Genomic DNA, 20,882 nt, shown 5'->3' on the forward strand with positions numbered 1-20,882 from the left:
CACGGGCAGAGGGGAAAATGCAGTAGCTCCCTGCCATCACACCTGCAGGCTTTTAACTGGAAACTGGCAAAGCTGGTACCAATCAGTGGGAGACAGGAGGGCGCCTCCCTCCTGGGCCCCACCTCCAGGAGGCAGTGGGTTAGTGATAAATAGGAAAGTGAGAATGACATGTATGGGATGGAATACCTCGTTGGTCAATCTTGGGTCACCTGCCCTGTCTGCTCCTCCCTGCAGGTGCGAGCCCCCTTTGGCTCTTCACTCATAAGCAGTGAGGAATTTAGCAGTGACCTTGGTTTCTCTAAGACTAATTGGCCTGGTTTGGGCCAAACCAGGACAGGGAGTTGGCCTCTTCTCCCAGGCAACTAGCGATAGGACAAGAGGACACAGCCTCAAGCTTCGCCAGGGGAGGTTCAGGTTGGACATCAGGAAGAATTTCTTTTCAGAAAGGGTTATTAGACATTGGAATGGGCTGCCCAGGGAGGTGGTGGAGTCACCATCTCTGGATGTGTTTAAGAAAAGACTGGACATTGCACTTAGTGCCATGGTCTAGTTGCCATGGTGGTGTCAGGGCAATGGTTGGACTCGATGATCCCTGAGGTCTCTTCCAACCTGATTGATTCTGTGATTCTGTCAGGCTCTGGTACCTAGTGAACCTCTAGCAGAAAGGATGTTTTTGTTAAAGACTTGGCACCTGCTGCTATTAAAATTTCAATTATACCTCAGATGCTACCTCATTTGTTCCCACACAAAGCCTTGGGAGGACAAATCTTTGCACTCCTGTTATTCCCTGTAACACAAGACAGAAGGACCAGCAACCCATACATGCACATGCAGTCTTGCTCCAAGGCATCTCTGTTCTAAAGCAGAAGACAACACAAATCAGGTATGAAAATATTACATGGGTCATCTTCAAAAATATTAAAACTGAATGATTGAAGACGTTAGTAAAAAGACATCTATGTGTTAATTTTTAAGTTTCAGTGTGAAATGTGGAAGAAAGGTCCTTAGTCGATCAGACATCTGTGTAAGTTAAGGCCACAGTCCAGCTGTGTACTTCGCCACCAAGCAGGTAAGTAGTAGGATTCAAATGACCATCTAGCTTAAGATGATTTGGGTCTTCTGCTAATTGAGAAGCAACTACATGGGTGTTCTCAGTCTAATCTGTGTCACGTTGACTAGTTTTATCACCTGTAAAAAAGATGCATTTATTTTAGCAGTGGCAGGCTGGTAGGCCTATTTGTGCTGGTAGGCTACACAGGGAACCTGTGTTTGTTGTCTTGCCCCCTAACTGGGTGGGCAGGCTGAGCTGGCTCTCTGTGCCCAATACAAAATTACTAACTCTGCAGAAATGCAGAATATTCATATGCCAGTAAATGGGGTCCTACAGAGCCAGTCCCTTTTAGCTTCAGGAGTAGAAGTCAAATTAGTATTAAGGACAATTCTCAAGTCAAACTGTTCTACTGAACACATCCTTCCCTCATGTCTCTTCACTCTGTAGGAAAACAAATTGTCAACATCTAATGTAGATGTTTGCTGTTTTCTATGAATGTTTTTGTTTTGTGCCCCATGAAGGTTGGAGAATTTCTGTCTCCTTGTACAGGCAGAAACAAGCACAGTGGCAGCTGGCAGCTCACTGTGGCCTAAGAGCAGGTGATGGGAACACAGCATTCAGCTATCAACCAGGGTCTTAATCCTCATCTCGTATTGCCCCCACATCACCCCGTATGAGGATGCAGCATATCACCCTCAGATGTGCTCCTCCTGAGTATAAATTTTCTTTTCTCTGCCAGACAGTGCTCCTTATAGCTGCTGCAGAGCTGGTTCCGCGTGCGATTCCAGATGCTAGCTTTCATCCTGAGCCTGAACACCACCATTTTATTCTTGTTTACAGGCAGTTTTATTTTCTAGCTTTTATCTGCCTTCATGAAATAGAAAGGTTTGTGTGATTTTTCCTTCCAAGAAAGTGCAATAAATAACATTGTAAGCTCCAGCAGTACTTTCTAATACCAACACAGCCGGAATTTGTAGTGACCAGTTAGTAGGCTGTTTTCAGTGAAAGAAACTTTACATGAACCAGCATCCCAGCAAAACCTCGTATCTAGGCAAAAAGGATCACTTTAAGATACTACTAATAGACCTATCAGCTTAGTTAGGATTCAACTGTTTTACAAGCAACTCCAGAACATAAACAACTGTTCAAGACATTGTTAAGATAGTGTTTTCAGAATTTGGATTTTTTTTTTTCCTAACTTGAAACATTTATGACACATTGTAGTGTTTTCAGAATTCGGAATTTTTTTCCTAACTTGAAACATTTATGACACATTGTATTTAAATGATCATACCGCTACAAATCAGTGCAACTAAATGCCTGTCATGAGCATGCAACTTCATTACACAATTTGTTTACAAACCCCATATGAATGAATAAAACCAAAGGAACTGAGGCTTGTTTTTCTTTACCGCATAGTGTATTTTAAAGGCAAATGTCAAATGTGCATGATTCTGCTATTATTTAACACTATTTTCTGTAATCACTCCAAAATGAATGTTTTGACAGTGATGATTAATTTACTTTTGTTTTGGGTGGACTTTTTACTCAAACTTGTTCTTTTGCCAGCTTTTACACTTTTACATAAGTGCCCGTTGGTTTTACACTGCCCTTCTTTAGATGTGACCTTATGGAAATGAGCAACAAAAAAAACCTTCTTTGAGGAAAGTCTAATTTAGTTAATTACAAGGAGTGGGCAGTTGTGCACCAACTTCATCATTCTGTCGTACTCGAGGCTGAAAACAGGCACAGAGTGGGCCAGGTGAAAACTCTTTATTACACTTCCTGTTTATATTGGTAACACATTAAATGGAATTTTAATGTCTCCTGAGGTCACTTTTAGAGCCAAATTGTGGCTGTACCTATCACAGGTGTGTACTGAGTAACTCTGTGCAGGCATAGAGCTTCTTTCTCTTCTGCCGGCCTCCGCCTCCCCATGCATAAATATAAGATGCAATGGATGAAGTCAAGTCCCACCAAAGTCAATAATCATATTATTATAACAAGATTTCACTCCAAAACATTTCCTGCAGTTGGTTTGCAGCACGCTCAGTCTTCAGGCTTGCCAGGAGGGCAGGGAGGGAATGCACAGTCCTACAGTCCTCTCTGGGCTTTGGCACTCCATGCATGTGCTGTCACCCTTACTGCTATCTGGATCAAATAGAGTATTTTCTAAAATGTTTTCTTAGCACCCATATTTGTAAGATTCCATTAAAATGCCGTACATCATTATATGAAGTGTTACATTAAGTGTTCTCGGACCATAAGAACTTGCACAAACCTCCAGCCAACACCAGCTCTAAATTGTTACTCACCTGCTCTTGAATTACTTTAAAAAGAAAAAAAAAAAGATTCTCCCAGAGATGAGGCACCGGCAAGTACAGTTAGCCTGGAAAAGCTCCTTGGAAGGCAAGGTCCTTTGTGCTCCACCTTGGCATTCCCAGACAGCAGAGCACAGCTGGGCCCTGCTCCATGGAAGGCTCTTCCTTGCAAACCAGTATCATTTCTGCTGCCAGTACTACCGATTTAGAAAGCTGCACTCCAGCAGTGCATACCATGGTTATGGCACGGGAGTCACTGGAGAAGGTTTATGAGGTATTATGGGCTGAAATAAAACATCAAACAAACATACATGGAACATGCACAAATAGGAGCAGTGGTGATTCCCCGGCTGCAGCCTGAATACAGCACTTAAAATACAACCTCCTCTTGGCATGGGGGTTCAAGAGCAAGGCTGTCGGCAAACAGGAGATGAGAGTGGTAAGAGGCACATTGTCCAGCAGCAGCCAAGCACCTCTTGGGCTTTCCCTTGTCGGGAGAAAGACCTATCATGTCATGGTCTGTCGCGTACCCTACAGACCATCCTATCTCATGCCTCCTGATACTGTCCCAATAACCCAAGATCTGCTTGTAGTCTGGGAGACGAACAGTTTTAAACCAGCAGTATTTTTAATATATATCTACCTTGACTATCAGTAATAATACTGGCAATAAAATGAAAAGGGTATACTTAAAATATTTTTCCCTTGTCAATTATTTCCCCTTTAAAATGAATATGATATATCAAAAACTTGATGCTTGTTGAATTTAAAACACCTCAGAGGAAGAGAGAAATTCCCACCAGATACAGAAAAGTAGGGTTTGTCTGGAAATAAATGCAGCATAATAAATCAATGGTGAGGGGGAAAATACGCCTGTATTGCATAAGGAAAAAATACCGCATTAGCAACACAAAGCATTACTTTTTCTTGTAAAATAAGGCACAGTGCAGGAAGACTGTATGATTCGTACCAACTTTTCATTATGTCAAAAGCAACATGTGTGCCTGGTATTATAGCATTAGGGTTGCCTTGATAAACTGTTACTGTGTAGAGTAATATCTCACTTGATAAAGGTTAAAGCAGAAGTAGGAGTTAAAGAACAACGTGAATGTAAGTATCATCAGTGCAATGAGAAGTCGACTGAACACCCAACACTTCTATGGACCCAGCAGTTCAGGCAACGGCTCACAGCAGGGACTCCTAGCTGGAGATCACAGTTCTTTGAGGTTTCAAATGTCTGAGTTTGCCCTGCTTTTGTCATGCTATTGAACAAGAGAGACTAGGCAGGCAAAACAGCCTAGACTGCATTCAACTCTACAAAAAAAATCCTAATAATTTGTCCTTGCAGACAGGCAACATTTCACATGAATAGTTAGGGATCCCCTCATCTTGCTTCCTCAAACCAAATACCAGAGATCCTTTAATCTCACTGCACAACAGAAAACGTAGAAAGCAGATACATGGGCCTACTCCCTTAAGAAACACCACCAAAATCCTTATTTCACTAGAAGCAAGGAAATGGCCATCAAGGTTGCTAGCACCAGGAGTTGCCCTGTGCATCAGCAGGGCATTTGGGGAAGGACAGATGCTGGGCTGCCCTGCACCAGTCAGCCTCGACCTGCACGAAGGAGGAAGCACTGGGAGGGTTTGAGGGAACCGCCAGCTGTTTTGCACAGCACTCATGTAAGCTGCAGGCACAGGATGATGTCAGGGATCCACTGTTTACTTCATTCTCCTCTTCCATGGCTGCAGGCAATTCCATCTCAGCCACACTGCTGAGCTGACTGGGGATAAGAAAACACCAACGTTGCTCACCTACTTTGCAAATGTAATGCTCCTCATACTCCTGAGAAAACAATTGCTTTTGTTGCAGAAATCACATGGATTTTGAGAGGAAGAGAGAGAGGAGTCAAGCACATGACAGCAATAAGCTTTCTTCACATACTTAACCTGGTAACCAAGTCAACCGTCCCCAGGGGAAGCTTAATGTTGGCCAAAGAAGGACAACTAGAAAGTTCAGCTGCTCTATCTTTGGACCATTAATGTTGGTTGTTAGATCAAGGCTTCATCCAAAAACACCTACGGCTAAAATTCAAGTATTTCTGCTAAAACTAAAAGTGGCATATTAAGTGCACCCTATGGGTTTGGGGAATGTTTCCCACTCAAACAAACAGAAAAATTGTGGGTTTTTTTCCATACCCAGATCAGGAAAGAACAGTCACTCTGCTGATAACCAGTCTTCTTAATAATACACAGAATATTAACAGCTAGAGTACAATAAAAGTGAGCCCTGACATTTTAATTTATCATCTGAAATATTTCTTTCAGTGGAATGACCTGAAATTGTTGGAGGGCTAAAAAAGTTGGTTCTGGGAATGCACTGCCCATGATGTTTTACTGGCTTCATTTCAAATGAAAACAATTACTGTATAGTGAGGATGTTACCACACAGACATAACACCACCATTAACTATTTTTGACTTCCAGTGTAAATTGAACCATTACGGGGTTTTAAAAATGTCCTCATTAAATTTTAATGGTCTGTTTTAAGGGATTTTTTTTTCCCCTTATTAAAATTAAAACCAATTTTACTATACAGCTTTCTCAGAATGTGGTGCATTACTCTAAGATTCAAATTAATCTGTAAATCATAGATTAGTTAATAAAGAGAAACTATCTGGGTTATTACAGGTGGGGCTGGTAGCAGTACCTGTTATTAACGTTGCCTAACATTTACCAATAAAAGATGCTGCTTCCCGTTTCTTAAAATGTTGCCAAATACCTTCTGACTGCATAAAAAATTACAGAGTTCAAAGGTAGACACACCTGGTTGGGTTTTTTTTTCTCCCCCCTGCCATGATAGGAAAAAGAGCAAAGAAAAGAAGGAAAAATGTCAATTGAAGTGATTCAGCTGATTAAAGAACACATTTCATTTGTGTTAATTCACACATAAACCTTAATAATTTTTTTCCTTGAACTCCGAGTTTCCTTGTTGTACAGTAAGTATTTGAGATTTTGCATGCAGAGGCCTAGGGAATGTTTATGAGAACATTTCCATCAAATTTGCCCTGAACTTGCCCAATTCATAAACTTTGTGTGGACTAAAATGGAAAAAACAAATTTAAAATCATGGTTAACATACATTCAAGAGAGACTTGTGAGACATTTGCTGTCAAATTTTGTGAAGATTCACTTTACAGTAAACATGCTCCATCCCATGATGGGGCAGTGGTTTCCTTCCAGGCGCAGCTGCAGCCTCAAGCAGCCTGTCTGTGGTACTTGCTCTCTGGGTCTGGGCAATCCCATCTCCCTCGTGAGATTCATCTTTTTCCCCACAGTCTCATCTGCAGTTGCCCCAAGTTAAAACCACCACAAAACTGACTAGAAGGTGGAACAGACCTCTTCTTAAAATATCTGTTTTGTTTTCACCCTGATGTTACATTGCCACCGGCTAATGAGTAAACGTTGTCCTGCAGCATGCACTGACGTGAACTGCAATGATGAGGTATATACTGCATTATATAGTCTCTCTGCTGGCATCTATATGTTTTCTTCTGATCCTATCACAAGTGTAACTATAGCTCCTAAACATAGACCCTGTCATAATTGTAGTTGTTTTTCCACACATTGCCAGACAGAGCAGAAAACTAAAACCATAGGAACACAAGCATGCATTTCAAGTCGCTTCTGAAAAGTGCCTTAATTTGGTATTCTACAAGAAGAGCATTCTGCAAAGGCAGAATTTGTCAGGAGGACTCTTGTAGTTGTGTTATTTGAAGAGATACTGCATTCAAGCTACAATGGCATAATAGGTCAGTCTCAGAAATATGACAACAATACATAATATATCAATCTAGAAACCTTATACTTGAAAGAAGCCTTATTCTAACCTTTCCATCCCTCCAACTGAATTGTAAGACCACCGCTGTAACAAGACCACTTAGAAAACCACCGGGGTGGCCTTGATAATAATACACATATCATTGTTGAGGCACAGGAAACTAAACCAGATGGTTGTGCTGAGGAAAGCACTTTTTTGGCTTTGTAAAGCCTAAAAACACTAATAGGTCAAACACAAAAGTGGCGAAAAAGAAAGCTAAGGGAAAATTTATGTAAATAAGAAAAAAAAATCTTTTTACAATTATATTCCCTTCACGTAAAAAATGGCTACAAGGAAATAAAAAGTAGTTCTGAAACAGATTGGGATAGTTTTTTAAAAGGAAAAGGTCTAACAGCAACACTTACAGTAGGCACTGCTGCTGGAAATCAATACCATATGATGTGCATTAGACAGAACACCTACATATCCTAATTAAAACCTTTTTCTTTCCTCATTTTGATGTTTTAAATATGGAGACCATTCACGTCTTTTGTAATAAACAACTAACTTTCTTGTTCAATCTCTTCTTAGCAATCACATCAAGCTTAGAAAATAGCACATACATGCACCTCTTAAAATACATGAAATTGAAAATAATTTTCACAAAATCATCCATGCACAAACAGAACCATACATACATTCACATACACAGACATAAATACAGGTGGTGTGTGTGTGTGCATGCACACACGTATAAAACATGTTTGCATTTTCTCACTTACGCTGCAGTTATTTAGAATCACATTATTTACAGACTTCAGCATTTCAAATACCATGAAGGATTTGGTTTTGTTTTATTTTTCTTTAATGCAGACATCATCTACATGAGTAAAATTAAGATAATAGTGTGTTGCTCTGCTGAGAATTGTAACTATTTCTAATAGTGAAGAAGTCTAATCTAAACTACACATGCTGAAAGAAATGTATTATAAGCTCTTTTATTATGCAGCCTTATTTACCAAAATATAAGCTTTTATTTGGCATTTAAAAGGAAAACTTTTACTATCACAGTTGTTCTAAAACACATTATTTCTTCGTAAGGGAAGGTTTGCCCGTATTTTCAAAATCTGAAAGATGATGTTTGAGAATTATACCTACATTTTGCTGGCATCAAATTATGCTCTGAAAGAAGACATCATTATTTAAATATCAACTTTTTCTCTGTTTGCATGGGACAATAGAGAAGAAAAGTACACTGAGAAGAGCTTCGCTACATGCTTATTGTTTGTGACAGTTCATTTTCGTACTGCTCAGAAATAGCCTGGAGAAAATGTTCAAAGTCTTCAGTCTGACTCCCAAGTTCTTAACTAAAACCAGAGAGCTAAAAGAGTGGTTTCTGAAGCCAGAAGCCAAGTGGGACCACAGGCACTTTACTGAGCCCAGGGAGCATGATGGAGCCTGATGGAGCCTACGTGGAGAGAAAGAGAGAGAAATGACAATGTGGTCTCATGGGATTCTGTTTTGGCTCTGCACGAGAGACATGCCAGGGAGATGCCTGTTTTGTGGCCAGTGATGCTGTCTACAACCTCACATCAAGACTTGAACTCTTTTGTAGGGTTGGAACATTTCAGTTGAGGTGCAACGTGAGCAAATAGTTTACTAAAACAATGGCATCATGAATTGACTCTGGCAACCTGCTTATCTATGTCTTTTCCCTATAGACTCAGCCAGAGGGAAGACAATCTTCTTGGGGCTACTGATCCAGTACTCTCATTGTGTCATGAAGAAGTGGCTCTATTGCAAATGCCAGTGCCTGTGGGTCAGTGCTGTGTGAACTTCACAAAGCGATTCGGCATCTTTCCTTTGAGACCAGTTATCTGTGCTGTGGCCACTTATATTGGCTGTACTGTATCCTGAGAACTGGATCATTATTTGCATGGATGATTGAACATACTGCCATGGTCAAATGTGACTTCCTTTGTCCTGGACACATCATACCTTCACATGTCCAAAGCATTTACATGAGGAAATCAAAGAATATTCTGCCACTGGTAAGTGTGTACTTCTTTTGGGAAGATGTTGCTTTCTCAAAAAGCATTTCAGCATGAGGCTTAGTTCTACATCTTATAAAAAGGACAACAGATTTTTAAACTATTAGAAAGAAACTAAGGTGGAATAGTCATCGTCTCTGGTACACATGCTTCTAGAAAAGATACTGCTTCAGCAAGTTCCTGTCAAGAATTTTATGAATGTTCAGTAGTTGTTCCAAAGGAGCACAGTCTATCAAACTTATCTCCTAAAGGTTCACACAAGCCCTGCTGCTCTCACAATTACTTCACCTAGGTGGCAGCAATAAGATAATCAGTTCAGTGGATCATCACATCAAGCAGAACAGATTGGTTATAATTTTAAGACCAGTTTGGCTTAATAGAGCTATTAATTATCCCAGCTCCAGCAAGCTGATAGAAAGAAAAAGTTTTCATTTCGAAATACACAAAATACAATTGAGTACCTGGATGGCTCAAAAATCTTTACCATCATACTCAAAGAAGTCCAGCATTGAGGGTTTAAAATTATTTCTTAACTTTTATTAGAAGTGATTAACTTTGAGCATTAAAACTAAGCAGTAAGAAGGGAAAAACATTTTTTCACTTCAGTCTATAACAAAAGGGTAATCATCATTTAAAAATATGCCTTTAATTTCATGAGCCAATCTCATAACTATATGAGGTACTGATAGTTACACAGACAGATATAACTGACTTCCCTTTAATGACCAACAATCCTCAACAAAGCAAGACTCTCACAAGCAAGTATTCCACTGGGCTGATGAAAGGACGTGTCAGAAAAAATTTTGAGTCTCATCAAAGTAAAACATATCTCAAAAGACGACACATCCTTAACACTCCAAGAAAACAACAAAACGGAAAGAGAAATGCCTTGGCCAACAGTCTCGCTGGCTGAATCCTTTTTTCATGCACAGAAGTAAAGTAAAATTTTAAATAATTCTGTCTGGGAAGAATTTTTATATTTAAATGTACACACAAACATACAAGAAGGGATTTCCCACAACACAAAAGGTAGCAGCTGTCTCCAAGGGTCACGGTCTACCTATTAGAATGGTGAATAGAAGAATCATGAATAAAAGACTAGATGGTGCTCACTGGAGATTTAAATGCAGAAGGCATCACTGTAGATTAGATTTTACTACCTCAATTTCAACATGTGCAAAATCATTTAAGACAATAAAAATGACTGTGCATTTTCTTGTGCATTTTAATCACAAAATAAAGTATGAATCAGCACCAGTACCAACTTAAAAAAAAAAAAGATGGAAAGTCTCTCTTTAAACAGTTTCTTAATGTGCTTGGTTGGACTGTACAATAACTTATTACTTATTTAAAACTGTTCTTTTTTTGCCCTTTTTTTTTTACATTATTTTAATACAAATTAATGGAAGCTGATTGCCATACATTTAGAATATCAAATGGTCCCTGATTTCACCATGAATTTAGGCACATGCTTAATTTTAAGCATCTGACTAGACCTGTAATTAATTGAATTGGAGCCAATTATGACCCAATTATGACCCAATTATGACCCAATTATGACCCAATTATGACCCAATTACGAGTCCTCTGTAATTACTGCTTGAAATAGTGCTGTATTTCTATTGAAGGCAAAAGAAAATATTTCTGATCTGTACGAATAATTAAAGACTATTAAAACTGTTACCTTTGACTTGTTTTTTTACTTTTGTAAGATATATATTGATAGGCTGTTCCACAGCATTTATCCGTGCAGTATTTCTGCTCCCTGCGCAGCACTGAGGTGTGGGCAGTGCAACTACAGAAGGCAACCTGAGCATCAGTGGGTGATAAAGAGGAAACTGAAGGAAAGGAAGAAAAAACCTCCGCTGCTGAACTCTGATACAAACTTGTTTTTTTCTCAGAGCCACTTTCCAACATGACTATGTTCTATTTGTTGGCTTTCCCTTTACAAATAAACGTGTCTATTACATCCTCAAGAACAACACTTTAAGGTTTCAGTTGAAGGTATACCTTCACGACTTCATTTACAGTATTTAGCATGTAGGAAATTAGAAAAACAACGAACTAGTGATGGATTGATGGGCATTCTTTTAATGGGCCAAGTTAAATGTTTCTGAGAATCTATATTTATTTGAAATAAGACTCTTGGGTGAGTGTCTGAAGAAATTTGTATGATGCCTTGTGTTTTATAAAAGGCTTGCTATTGTACTAATATTTGAAAATACCTACCAGATGGTTTACTAGAACTTTGTGCAACAAATAAAAGGTATAAGTTACCCTTACAAAACAAAACAGCTCACAGAAGATTCGTATATCAACAGCGTTGATATATTGTTTTTCCTCTTCCAACTCAGTGGCATTGATCGTCATCTCTAATACCATCCCATGAGACTCATACTGGATCACAGTAGAGTAAAAAAGGAGAAAGGGGGAGAAAGAAGCAGCAGCAATGTCTGCAAAAATGTTAAGAGTTACTAATATAATTTTAGGATAAAACTAATAATCCTCCTCCCCCCCAAATTTTTGATGCCTACTTATTTCTGTTTTGTTCTCTTCAAACACTGAATGGAAACCTTTCTTTCTAGTGAGTTAGACTTCCCAATTTTCATTCACCAGCACAATGCCGCTGTACCAAATTTTCAGTTCCTGCAGGTGGCTGTTCAAGTCCCAGCTCCAAAACCTAATCAAACACATATTCCAACCATTTTCCCCTGATATGAACCTGTGTTTAAACATCAAACTTCTGAATCATCTGCTACTAAAGCTGATCTCGACCCACAGCTAGCACTGAGCATACTGGCAGCCCATTCCTTGGTGGGCATCTATGTGCTTCAGTGCAGGCACACGGTTCCATGCTTTACTGTATACAGAAGGATTTGCCCGAAATTACAGTGGCAGTCAGAAAAACACATGAATCAAGGCTCAAAAGTCCTAACTTCTGCTTGTGCTTTGTAACTACCAGACGTTCTCCACTCCAGTACATACAGGATATGATCTCTCCACAAAGTCAATGGGAGTTTGGTCATCAGCTTTCATGAGATCAGGAACTGACCCATAATATTTCATAAAACAACAAAAAGGAATGTATTTATGGTTTTATTATTATCCCTAATAAGGAAATAAGGAGAAATAAAACACAGTACATGGTCTAGTCTATACGCACATGTGTTACTTGTATTAATATCGATGGGATTTAAAAGTACATATGGAGAGGATAAGATATATCCCTATGTGTTCAGCCATATGCTTAAGGAAGATCCCCAAATGCTTGTAAATACGATCATGCTTTCTAACATACTATGTATTTATTTGAACAACGTTAAATCTCTAAGCCCTACACTTTCCAGTCCATTAAAGACTCAAATAATTGTTTATTTCCAGTTTAAAGTTACTCTCTCTTTAGCCATTAGAAGGCTGCCTGTAACCACATCTCTACAACATTCAGGGAATTAGAGAACTGATAATAACTCTCCCATTATCCGAAAAGGTACCTCTCCGGCAAGAGAAATATTCAAGACAAACTACATTTTAGTGAGGAATTCTTTCCAGAAGATTTTGGGACAGGCCCAAAACGTGTAGCTGAAAGGTCTGGAATGCTACTTACACAAAAAACATGTTCGTGCTGTAGACCTCCGACAACTACATTCCTTCTGGAGGCCAAAGGCCTTGAAAGCTAGTCATTCTTCTGAATAGACTTGTTCTCATTTCCTTTTTGTTTTTAAAGGTTTGAACACAGGACAAGGGTCTGACCCACTAGGCATACGAGGGTTATTCTGGATTTCCCTTATGGAAGAAGACATCAGAATTCATCCCATGATATATGGTCTCATACAAGTTGTCTTGGAATGAGATAGCTGAAGTATTTATGAAATATCCAGTGCCTGTTAGTAAATTATGCTCATTATGTTCCTGCAACTGATCATTTTATTTGGCTTTTACATCCTTTCAGTTGAGACTTGGTAACTGACTTTATGAACACTCTTGACTATACTTTTATCCATTAAAAAGATGATTGGGGTGGTTTACTGGATTAACTGCTTCAACTAATGTTGTAGCCACAAATATAAAACAATAGTCATGGAGGCATAGTCATGACATTCATGATGCCCTTGCCACTTTACATGCAAATGCTGCACAGAACCAAAAGCCAACTTTATTTATAGCTGGCTGTCAAAAATCACCTTTGCTTACTTGATGTTGCCCTTTCAATGCCAAGGCGATATGGCTGTTCACTTTTTTTTAATGTAATCCAGAACAAGAGTTTATACTGCGGTATTATGGTTTTGTTTTCTTGCTGTTTCTTTTTGACCATAAACAAGATTTGAGCGCTCAGCTTTTATTTTACCTTTTAAATCTCAATTTATGATAAAAATCCCAAATCAGACTTTTCCCTACTGAAATACTTCTTACTTTGTGATGCAGAAAAACAAAACAAACAGTCATCATCTTTTTAAACTACATCAATGAACGGTGAAGCCAAATCCGGTTTCCCAGCAAGGAATTATTAAAAGACAGAAATAGTCCAATGACCACAGGAAATCTTTAAGCACCAAAATGGGGCCAAAAGTCTCCTGGGGAATAAACAATATTTCCTACATGGTCATTCATGTCTCCTTGTAATACAATACATGGGTATTGTTTGTTTGTCTGCTTAAGCAGATGCATAGAATAAAATTAGAAACAAATCCTGACTATGAAAACATTTCAAACACTAGATGCAGTCACATACGTTGCAATACCTGCCATCACAACTATGTTGTGATGCTTCTTTCTGATGTATAACCAGCTAGACCTTTGATCATTAATATATACATCATCCTTGCCTCATTAAAATAAAAGTCACCAACCTCCAGCAGGATCTTTGACTTCAGGTCATATTGTATCTTGCTGCAATCTTAATATTGGTCATGTATTTCTCAAAACAATAGGAAGAATACTCTAAAACAGATCCACTTTATAGTCAGCCCCCCTCCCCCAAGGAATTCGGTCAAGGAATGTAAACCCAAAGATTTATTTTTCTGTTCAGGTCATGCCTAGGGTAGACTGCTGTGTTACTAAATTCCCTAGTCTGAAATCAAGAGCAAGACAAAGTTAACAGGCCCCAATAGGCAAAAATATCTTGCGATAGCCCTCCATGGACCATGACCTCAAGTTACAGCAAAAAGCATTATCCCTACCACGAAGACGATTCGGAAAAAGGCACGTGGTCCACAGCTTACCTCAACGTAGTCCCTGGCATGGCCCCAGTCTCTCTTAGCATCCAGATTGCCCAGGCTGAAACAATCCAGCTGTCCAAGGTGAATCTTTGCTACTGATCGGCTAATTTTTCGAGTAACAAAGTTAGCCCCTGGAATAGAAATAAAAGGTAGTATCAGCATAGTCACAGTGGCAGATAACTGGCCACATGAAACACCTTGTATAGCTTAGCACACAGTACTTTCAGACTGCGTTCACCCCCCTTACACCACCTAGACCCATGCCATCTTTTGTTGTTTGAGTAGGCTAAGAAGCTTCCAGTGCAAGTGTCACATTAGCTGCACTTTCACAGCAAACATCTTTTTTTTTTGTGGGACTTCTTAAGCATTCCTAATTTGCTGCCTCAGTATTCAGTCCAGGCATAAAGCCAAAGAAAATCATTTGGAATGTCAGTTCTTAAACACAAAATGCAAAAGGTTACATAAAGAAGACAGACATCTTAGACCACCCTCAAGTTTTTTGTTGCCGTTTCTTTTTTCTTCTTTTATTTTTTTTTTTTCCAAGGAATGCATATATCTAAATAAATTTATTAATTAAAAAAAAAAAAAAGAGACTATCCAAATACTATGTATTCTCCAAAGGACTGTAATGGTTAAATGCATTCTACTTCTCTAGTTATTTGGGATTCTTTGTCCCCCAGGTTCAGTGAGATCATGAAACTGTGATTTCAAGTTTATCAGTTAAAGGCTGTACACTATTTTTATCATATTTCTGTATTTTGTTCACTGTATTGCTTTGGAAAATTTGTGTACCCATTTCTGCTTCCTGTAGAGTTGCTTTAAATAATATTTGTTTCTAGTTATTTTTGTATCTTGATTTTTAGATCATGACGGCTATGTTTCTAAAATGTGGTCAGCAGTCTCCTCAAAAGCAGAGGGATTTGAATTTAGACCATGAGTTCAAGCTAAACAGTCCCAATGGCATCTGCACACTAATAGGCCACAAAAATTAAAATTACATGCCTTTTTAATAGCTAAAAAAAATGATTGAGTGTTGACAGATAATACCTCATCCAAATGGAAAGCAGGAAAGTTAGTGAAAATGACTGCACTTGTAAAAGGCTCTTAGCAAATTTCAAAAGTGCAAAGCAGAGCAGCTGGTACATTCAATGCATATATGTAGGTTTTTTTCATTATGGAACTCTGCTCTTGAGATATGCATCTCAATATTTTCTTTTCCTGTCAAACAAAAAAGAGGCTGCTGCAAAATTATTAAATAATGTGAAGTGTCTTTTTCAGACTACTAATTTTTGCTGTAAAGTCAAAAGCACTACAGTACCTTTTTGTGTCATCTGACTCTGTCAAAAGTAAAAAAAAAAAAAAAAGCTCACCTATAAGAACCATGTGGAATGAAGCAATTAAATAATCCAGACTTTACCACAGGATTAAGATAAAATTTTAATTTTCTGTTAACTGCTGAACTAATTGGAATTCCAGTTATTCGCCATTTAGAATATATCATCAGTGTGTGCTTGTTTTTTAAAGGATGAAAATCATATAATTTCCATATTCCCTGAAAAAATGTTCATATATAAAGGAAGCTTACAAAACAGTGTGATTTGCAAGATTTCAGAAATAAAATATCCGGGGGAGTCTTTTATATAGCAATGTTCCTCAAAAATTGGACAAGTCAAGTGCAGGATGAAAGCCCAAGCCCTTCTTCCAGACTGCACCCTGCATACTCAACAGGAGAAATATGATTATCCCAAAGATAAACCAGCACAAACCACAGGACCGACACTGTGACTCTGCTATTGCAATTTCTGAAAGCAAAGTACTGTCGTTCCCCTGTTTCCTGGCTGGATGGGCTTGCAGCTGGAGTGAAGTCCTGGCTTAACAGAAACCAGTGACAGAGACTCTTTGGCTTAGTCAGATTGGCACTTCTCCAAAGATTGTTTCCATTTTTTATGTTATTAAAGTGCTTTGAGATTTTCACACAGATTATTACTAATTAATTAAAAATAGATTCAAAATATTACACAAAATTATTAGGATTAGCTCTGAAACTTCCCAACCTTCTGCACTGAAATAATTTCAGTTAGCATTATTATTCAGTAGACAACAGCTGAAGGAGAAGCTTTTTTTCTAGGATAACGTACATGGCTTTATGTTCCAGACTGCAACTGAGTAATAAGCAAAACTGGCCGCTTTCAATGCTACATTCCCATTTGCAGTAAAAGCAGTGAGAGTTCTAGTCATCATCTGCATTAAAGCAAGTTTTACTGTCAATCTATATGACTAATGGATGTCAGCTTCCATTTCGGAGCAACCACTTCCTTGGCACAAAAAAAAAAAAAGCATATTAGATTGTATGTGAGAGAGAGAGAGAACTTCTACGCTATCAACTTAACTTGAAATATATGAAAGATACTGCACAAGAAAAAGCAGGTTCGCCTAGCACAACACAGTATATACTAGTAACTGCTGTCTTCTTGTGGAGTCACTGATAACTGGAGAGAAACGATCTTCAAAGATCTTCTCCAAGTGAAATCAGAATATGCCTCAAAAGTCTGAAATGAAGAATTAAAGAGCACCACAGTGAAAAATGAAAAACTTTATTTTCCAGAAGTATTCCCGTAAGGGTTCAGCAAAATAATACCGACCCTCTTCTTGGAAGTGCCTTAGCATTAAAGCTGTGGAAGAAAACTATGCTACTGTTCATTCTGAGAAATGTGATTAGAATCTTTTTTCATGCAACCAAGGACTGAATGGCACATTTCAGAAGCATTTAAATGATATGGTTCATAAATAATGTTTAAATACTGATTCTCCTCAAACACAGTATCTTAAAATATCCCATTACACTATATGTTTGATTCCATGCGACTAAATGCACATCTTAAGTAGAATTTAAGCTGTTGCCCACTGGAGTCACACAAAATATTTAAGGCTATGTCAGCATTTCCATTATAAAGCTCTGTCCTAGGGATTTGCAATTGGGCTATAAAATCTTGCTTTGGCCTGAAACTTGGCAGACATATATCTCTTTCCTCAGGAATGATTCTACCTAAAAGGTCTACGTGGAGTGCTACAGATATCTTCACATAACTGAATACAAAGTACCTTCTGAGACACAGAAATGGTTAGCTTCCTTCTTCCTCAGGAGGTATTGAGGACTTGCTAATGTTGAACCTACAAGAACATTTTTCTCCATAGAATGACCGTTAGTGCCAGAGAGAGTATCAACAGAGCTGCTGGTGTGTTAATCACTTCACCCTTTATGTTGATTTTCATCAGATCAAGATGATGCAGCAGCTAAAATGCCACCAGCTATCACAGCTGAATAAGGCCGCCTTTATTGTGCTAACATTACTAATTCACATGGAAACGTGTTGGTGGTAGCTTAGATTGGCAGGGAGGAGAGATGTCAGAGTTCCACATTTGTCTCCTGGCTTTGTACTGCTTCCTCAGTTCTGAGAGGTTTTGTGAAACACACCTCACTGCTCACACCTAGTATGAATGAATGTGAAGTGTTCAAAACTCTATTAAATATGTAATGTATTTTGACTTATTTGAACACTTTTTCAAAATATGTGAGGGTGGCACTGTTCTGGGAGCTCACTATCATACAGTAACCAAGAGAAAAGTCATTCTTTCTCCCTCGGTAGGGCCAAGCATGCTGGGCTAACTGCCTTGCATAGTTATCTATACAGCAAATACATCCAAACCATGACAGACCACATTATGCTCTGGTTTGCATTGCTACTGACTGCACTGGAATTGCTGTACTCCAACAGCAGAGATGTGGCCAGACGTTACAAAGGATGCTTTGGTGTGTTCACACACTTCAGCAGTTCCAAACAGCCTTGGTTGAGCAGTGCCTGACAAGTTTTTACATTTTAAAAGAGGCCTTAAACATGAGTTTTCATGATATTAACAACTCTTTCAGGAACCCGAGCATTAGCTTAGATTTGTTTTCAAAACCCAAGCCCTCCCTCTGAGATCATTAGCATTCCAATAGGAACCATAAGGCCTCATTTAGAAACCTGATTTATCCTAGATACCATCTTAAGCAAGGATTCCTCATCAAGCAGACCTTATCTGTAAAACATATAACTTGCCAGCAAACCACTATAGGAACAATACTACAACAAAAAGAAATAGCAGAGGTATAATAGAGTAGCTTTGGCTCTCCAGCCCATGCCTGTTGCCTGCTGCACCACCTGGCTCAGGGTGGAAAACAGCTCGTGCAGCTCATCCCTCTGAGAAGGACGCTGCCTACATCTGGCAAAGATACAGTTTTGAAAGCTGGACACATGTCTCATTAATACATATTTAAAGCTATTACTTTAGGAAGCAAACTCTCAATGCATCTACAGTTCGAAAGCTGGATGCCCAGAGAAAAAAAATGTCGTCTCTGCATCAGTACCCCATTCCTTTTATCAGCACTGGGGTTTTTCATACAAAACTGAACAAATGATGAAACTGTGGTCTTAGGAAGACTGCTATCCCTGTATAACACTAGTTGTTCCATGCATAAGAAAATCCATCATTAATCCTGGTAATATCATAGAATAACAGTCAATGTGATAGCATTTAATAGCAACTTATCTATCAGCTGAGAGGCAGTCCTAGCACAGTCTATCAAGTTGCCATAGCATCTTTTTCTTTGTTTTGCATAAAATATGATAAAAAGCTTTCCGTCTCTAAAGATGTTGGCACAAAAAAAGGGTGTAGTTTTTTTTTTTCTCCAAGTTTCTCCAGTTCTGGCATAGATTCTAGTGGAAGCCTAACATGTTCAAACACATTGTGTACCCAGGGCTTCTACTAACCCAAAGGAACATATTTCTTTTAACATATATATGTTGTAAATGATACATTTAATGAGATCATTAAAATGTTTTGATTGCCTGAAAATCCAGTGCTCATAATTTCCATTCTATGAGAAGGTTTTCCATTTTTGTAACAAGCTGAAATTAAAAAACAAAGCAACACCCAGTTTTTCTAAGAAGAGTCCAGAGTCTCCTTTAGCTTATACTGATGAAAATCAATAACAATTATTCTGAAGTCAATGAAGTTATGTCAATGTAAACCAGATGAAAAATCAAGTTATAGATCTTTAAACTAACCTTCCACATTTTGGGTTTAAATGGAATTTTCAACTGTATCTTGATTAAAGCAACTGATACACTACTGCATTTTGGTAAAACTAGCAAAGCAGCTACTTAGCATATGTTAAACACTCATGCATTTTAATTGTGAATCCACTCTCAATTTAAAATAACAAATTACTCTTCTCACAACAAGAATTATACAAAGTAGAAACATCACTGTTTGGAAACAAAGGAAAAAAAAACTGCTAAAAGTTATTTTTCCCTTCCCAGCTCTTCATAATACCTTGCAAATTTTACACAGCAAGTACAGGTATATTTGGATGAGCTTGCCAGAAAGTCCATAATCAGATTTTTGCAAAATGAAATATATATGAAATATGGGTAATATGATTCATAAGCAACTCATTGTAAAGTCATGCATTGCATGGGAAGCATCTTCCTGACCTGAGTAATAAATCATTTTGTTTCCTGAAACATGAAATACAGTGCTTTAATCCTTACATTTTAATCCTGTATAGCATAGCTGGAAATACTTTGCTTCATCATAATATTTCCAGTCTCTTTCTCTGTCATTTAAAATTGTAATAGTATCTTATGCTGGCGGGTTTCTCAGATTTTTAATACATTTGCAATGTTTTTCAAACATTTGCAGTTTACATACCCCCAGCTATTTTCCAATGGACATGTAAAATCTCTAAACAGGAAAGATAAAGCTACTGATAAAAGGCTTGTTTCTAAAGGTTATTCTTCATCAGCCCCCTGGGAAATAATCACATAACAGTAAGATCCACAGATCACAGATTGAGAGCAACTGTCCAATAACATGAGGATAAAATTGTCCCTCCTTATCAAGTGATCCTCATTTGGTATTAAAATGTGTGATTTAAATAAAATTAAGTGGTACTAATTCCTTTAAATATTGCTAACAAAGGCATTAATCGGCATATCAATTGAATAATTTCCTTTTATAATACATTGACACATATTTTGAACTTTCCAATGCCAAAAGTTAAATGTGCAAAGTCTGCTTAGCCCCATTTTCCATTTGCACCACACTTTTCGATAGAATTCCTCGGGTAATGGAAAATATTCTACTACTTGTATTTTAAAAATGAAGAGATTGAGAGAGAAAGGTAAAGGCGTGCAGAGGTAGGAAGCATCAGCAGCAGGAGGGCAGCACATTGGAAGGGGTTGATGCTCTTCAACCCAAGAGCACCTCTGTCCCCAGCATCCACTTGCACACTGAGAACATTTGGACAGCTGAGGGCAACAGGAGGTCATATGAACTAGGCATGGAAGGAACAAAAAATTAATGATTTCTATAATCTGA

General features: G+C 38.3%; 1 protein-coding gene across 1 annotated transcript in view; it reads right to left on the reverse strand.

Moving 5' to 3' along the window:
* GMDS (GDP-mannose 4,6-dehydratase) overlaps nt 1-20,882 on the reverse strand; it is a 437,246-nt gene that overhangs the window by 224,827 nt on the left and 191,537 nt on the right. Inside the window, 1 exon segment of the mRNA XM_068395823.1 lies at nt 14,463-14,590. Coding sequence (XP_068251924.1) covers nt 14,463-14,590 — 128 coding nt within the window.

Source organism: Nyctibius grandis, chromosome 3 (assembly GCF_013368605.1).
Source record: "Nyctibius grandis isolate bNycGra1 chromosome 3, bNycGra1.pri, whole genome shotgun sequence".
NCBI lineage: Eukaryota > Metazoa > Chordata > Aves > Nyctibiiformes > Nyctibiidae > Nyctibius > Nyctibius grandis.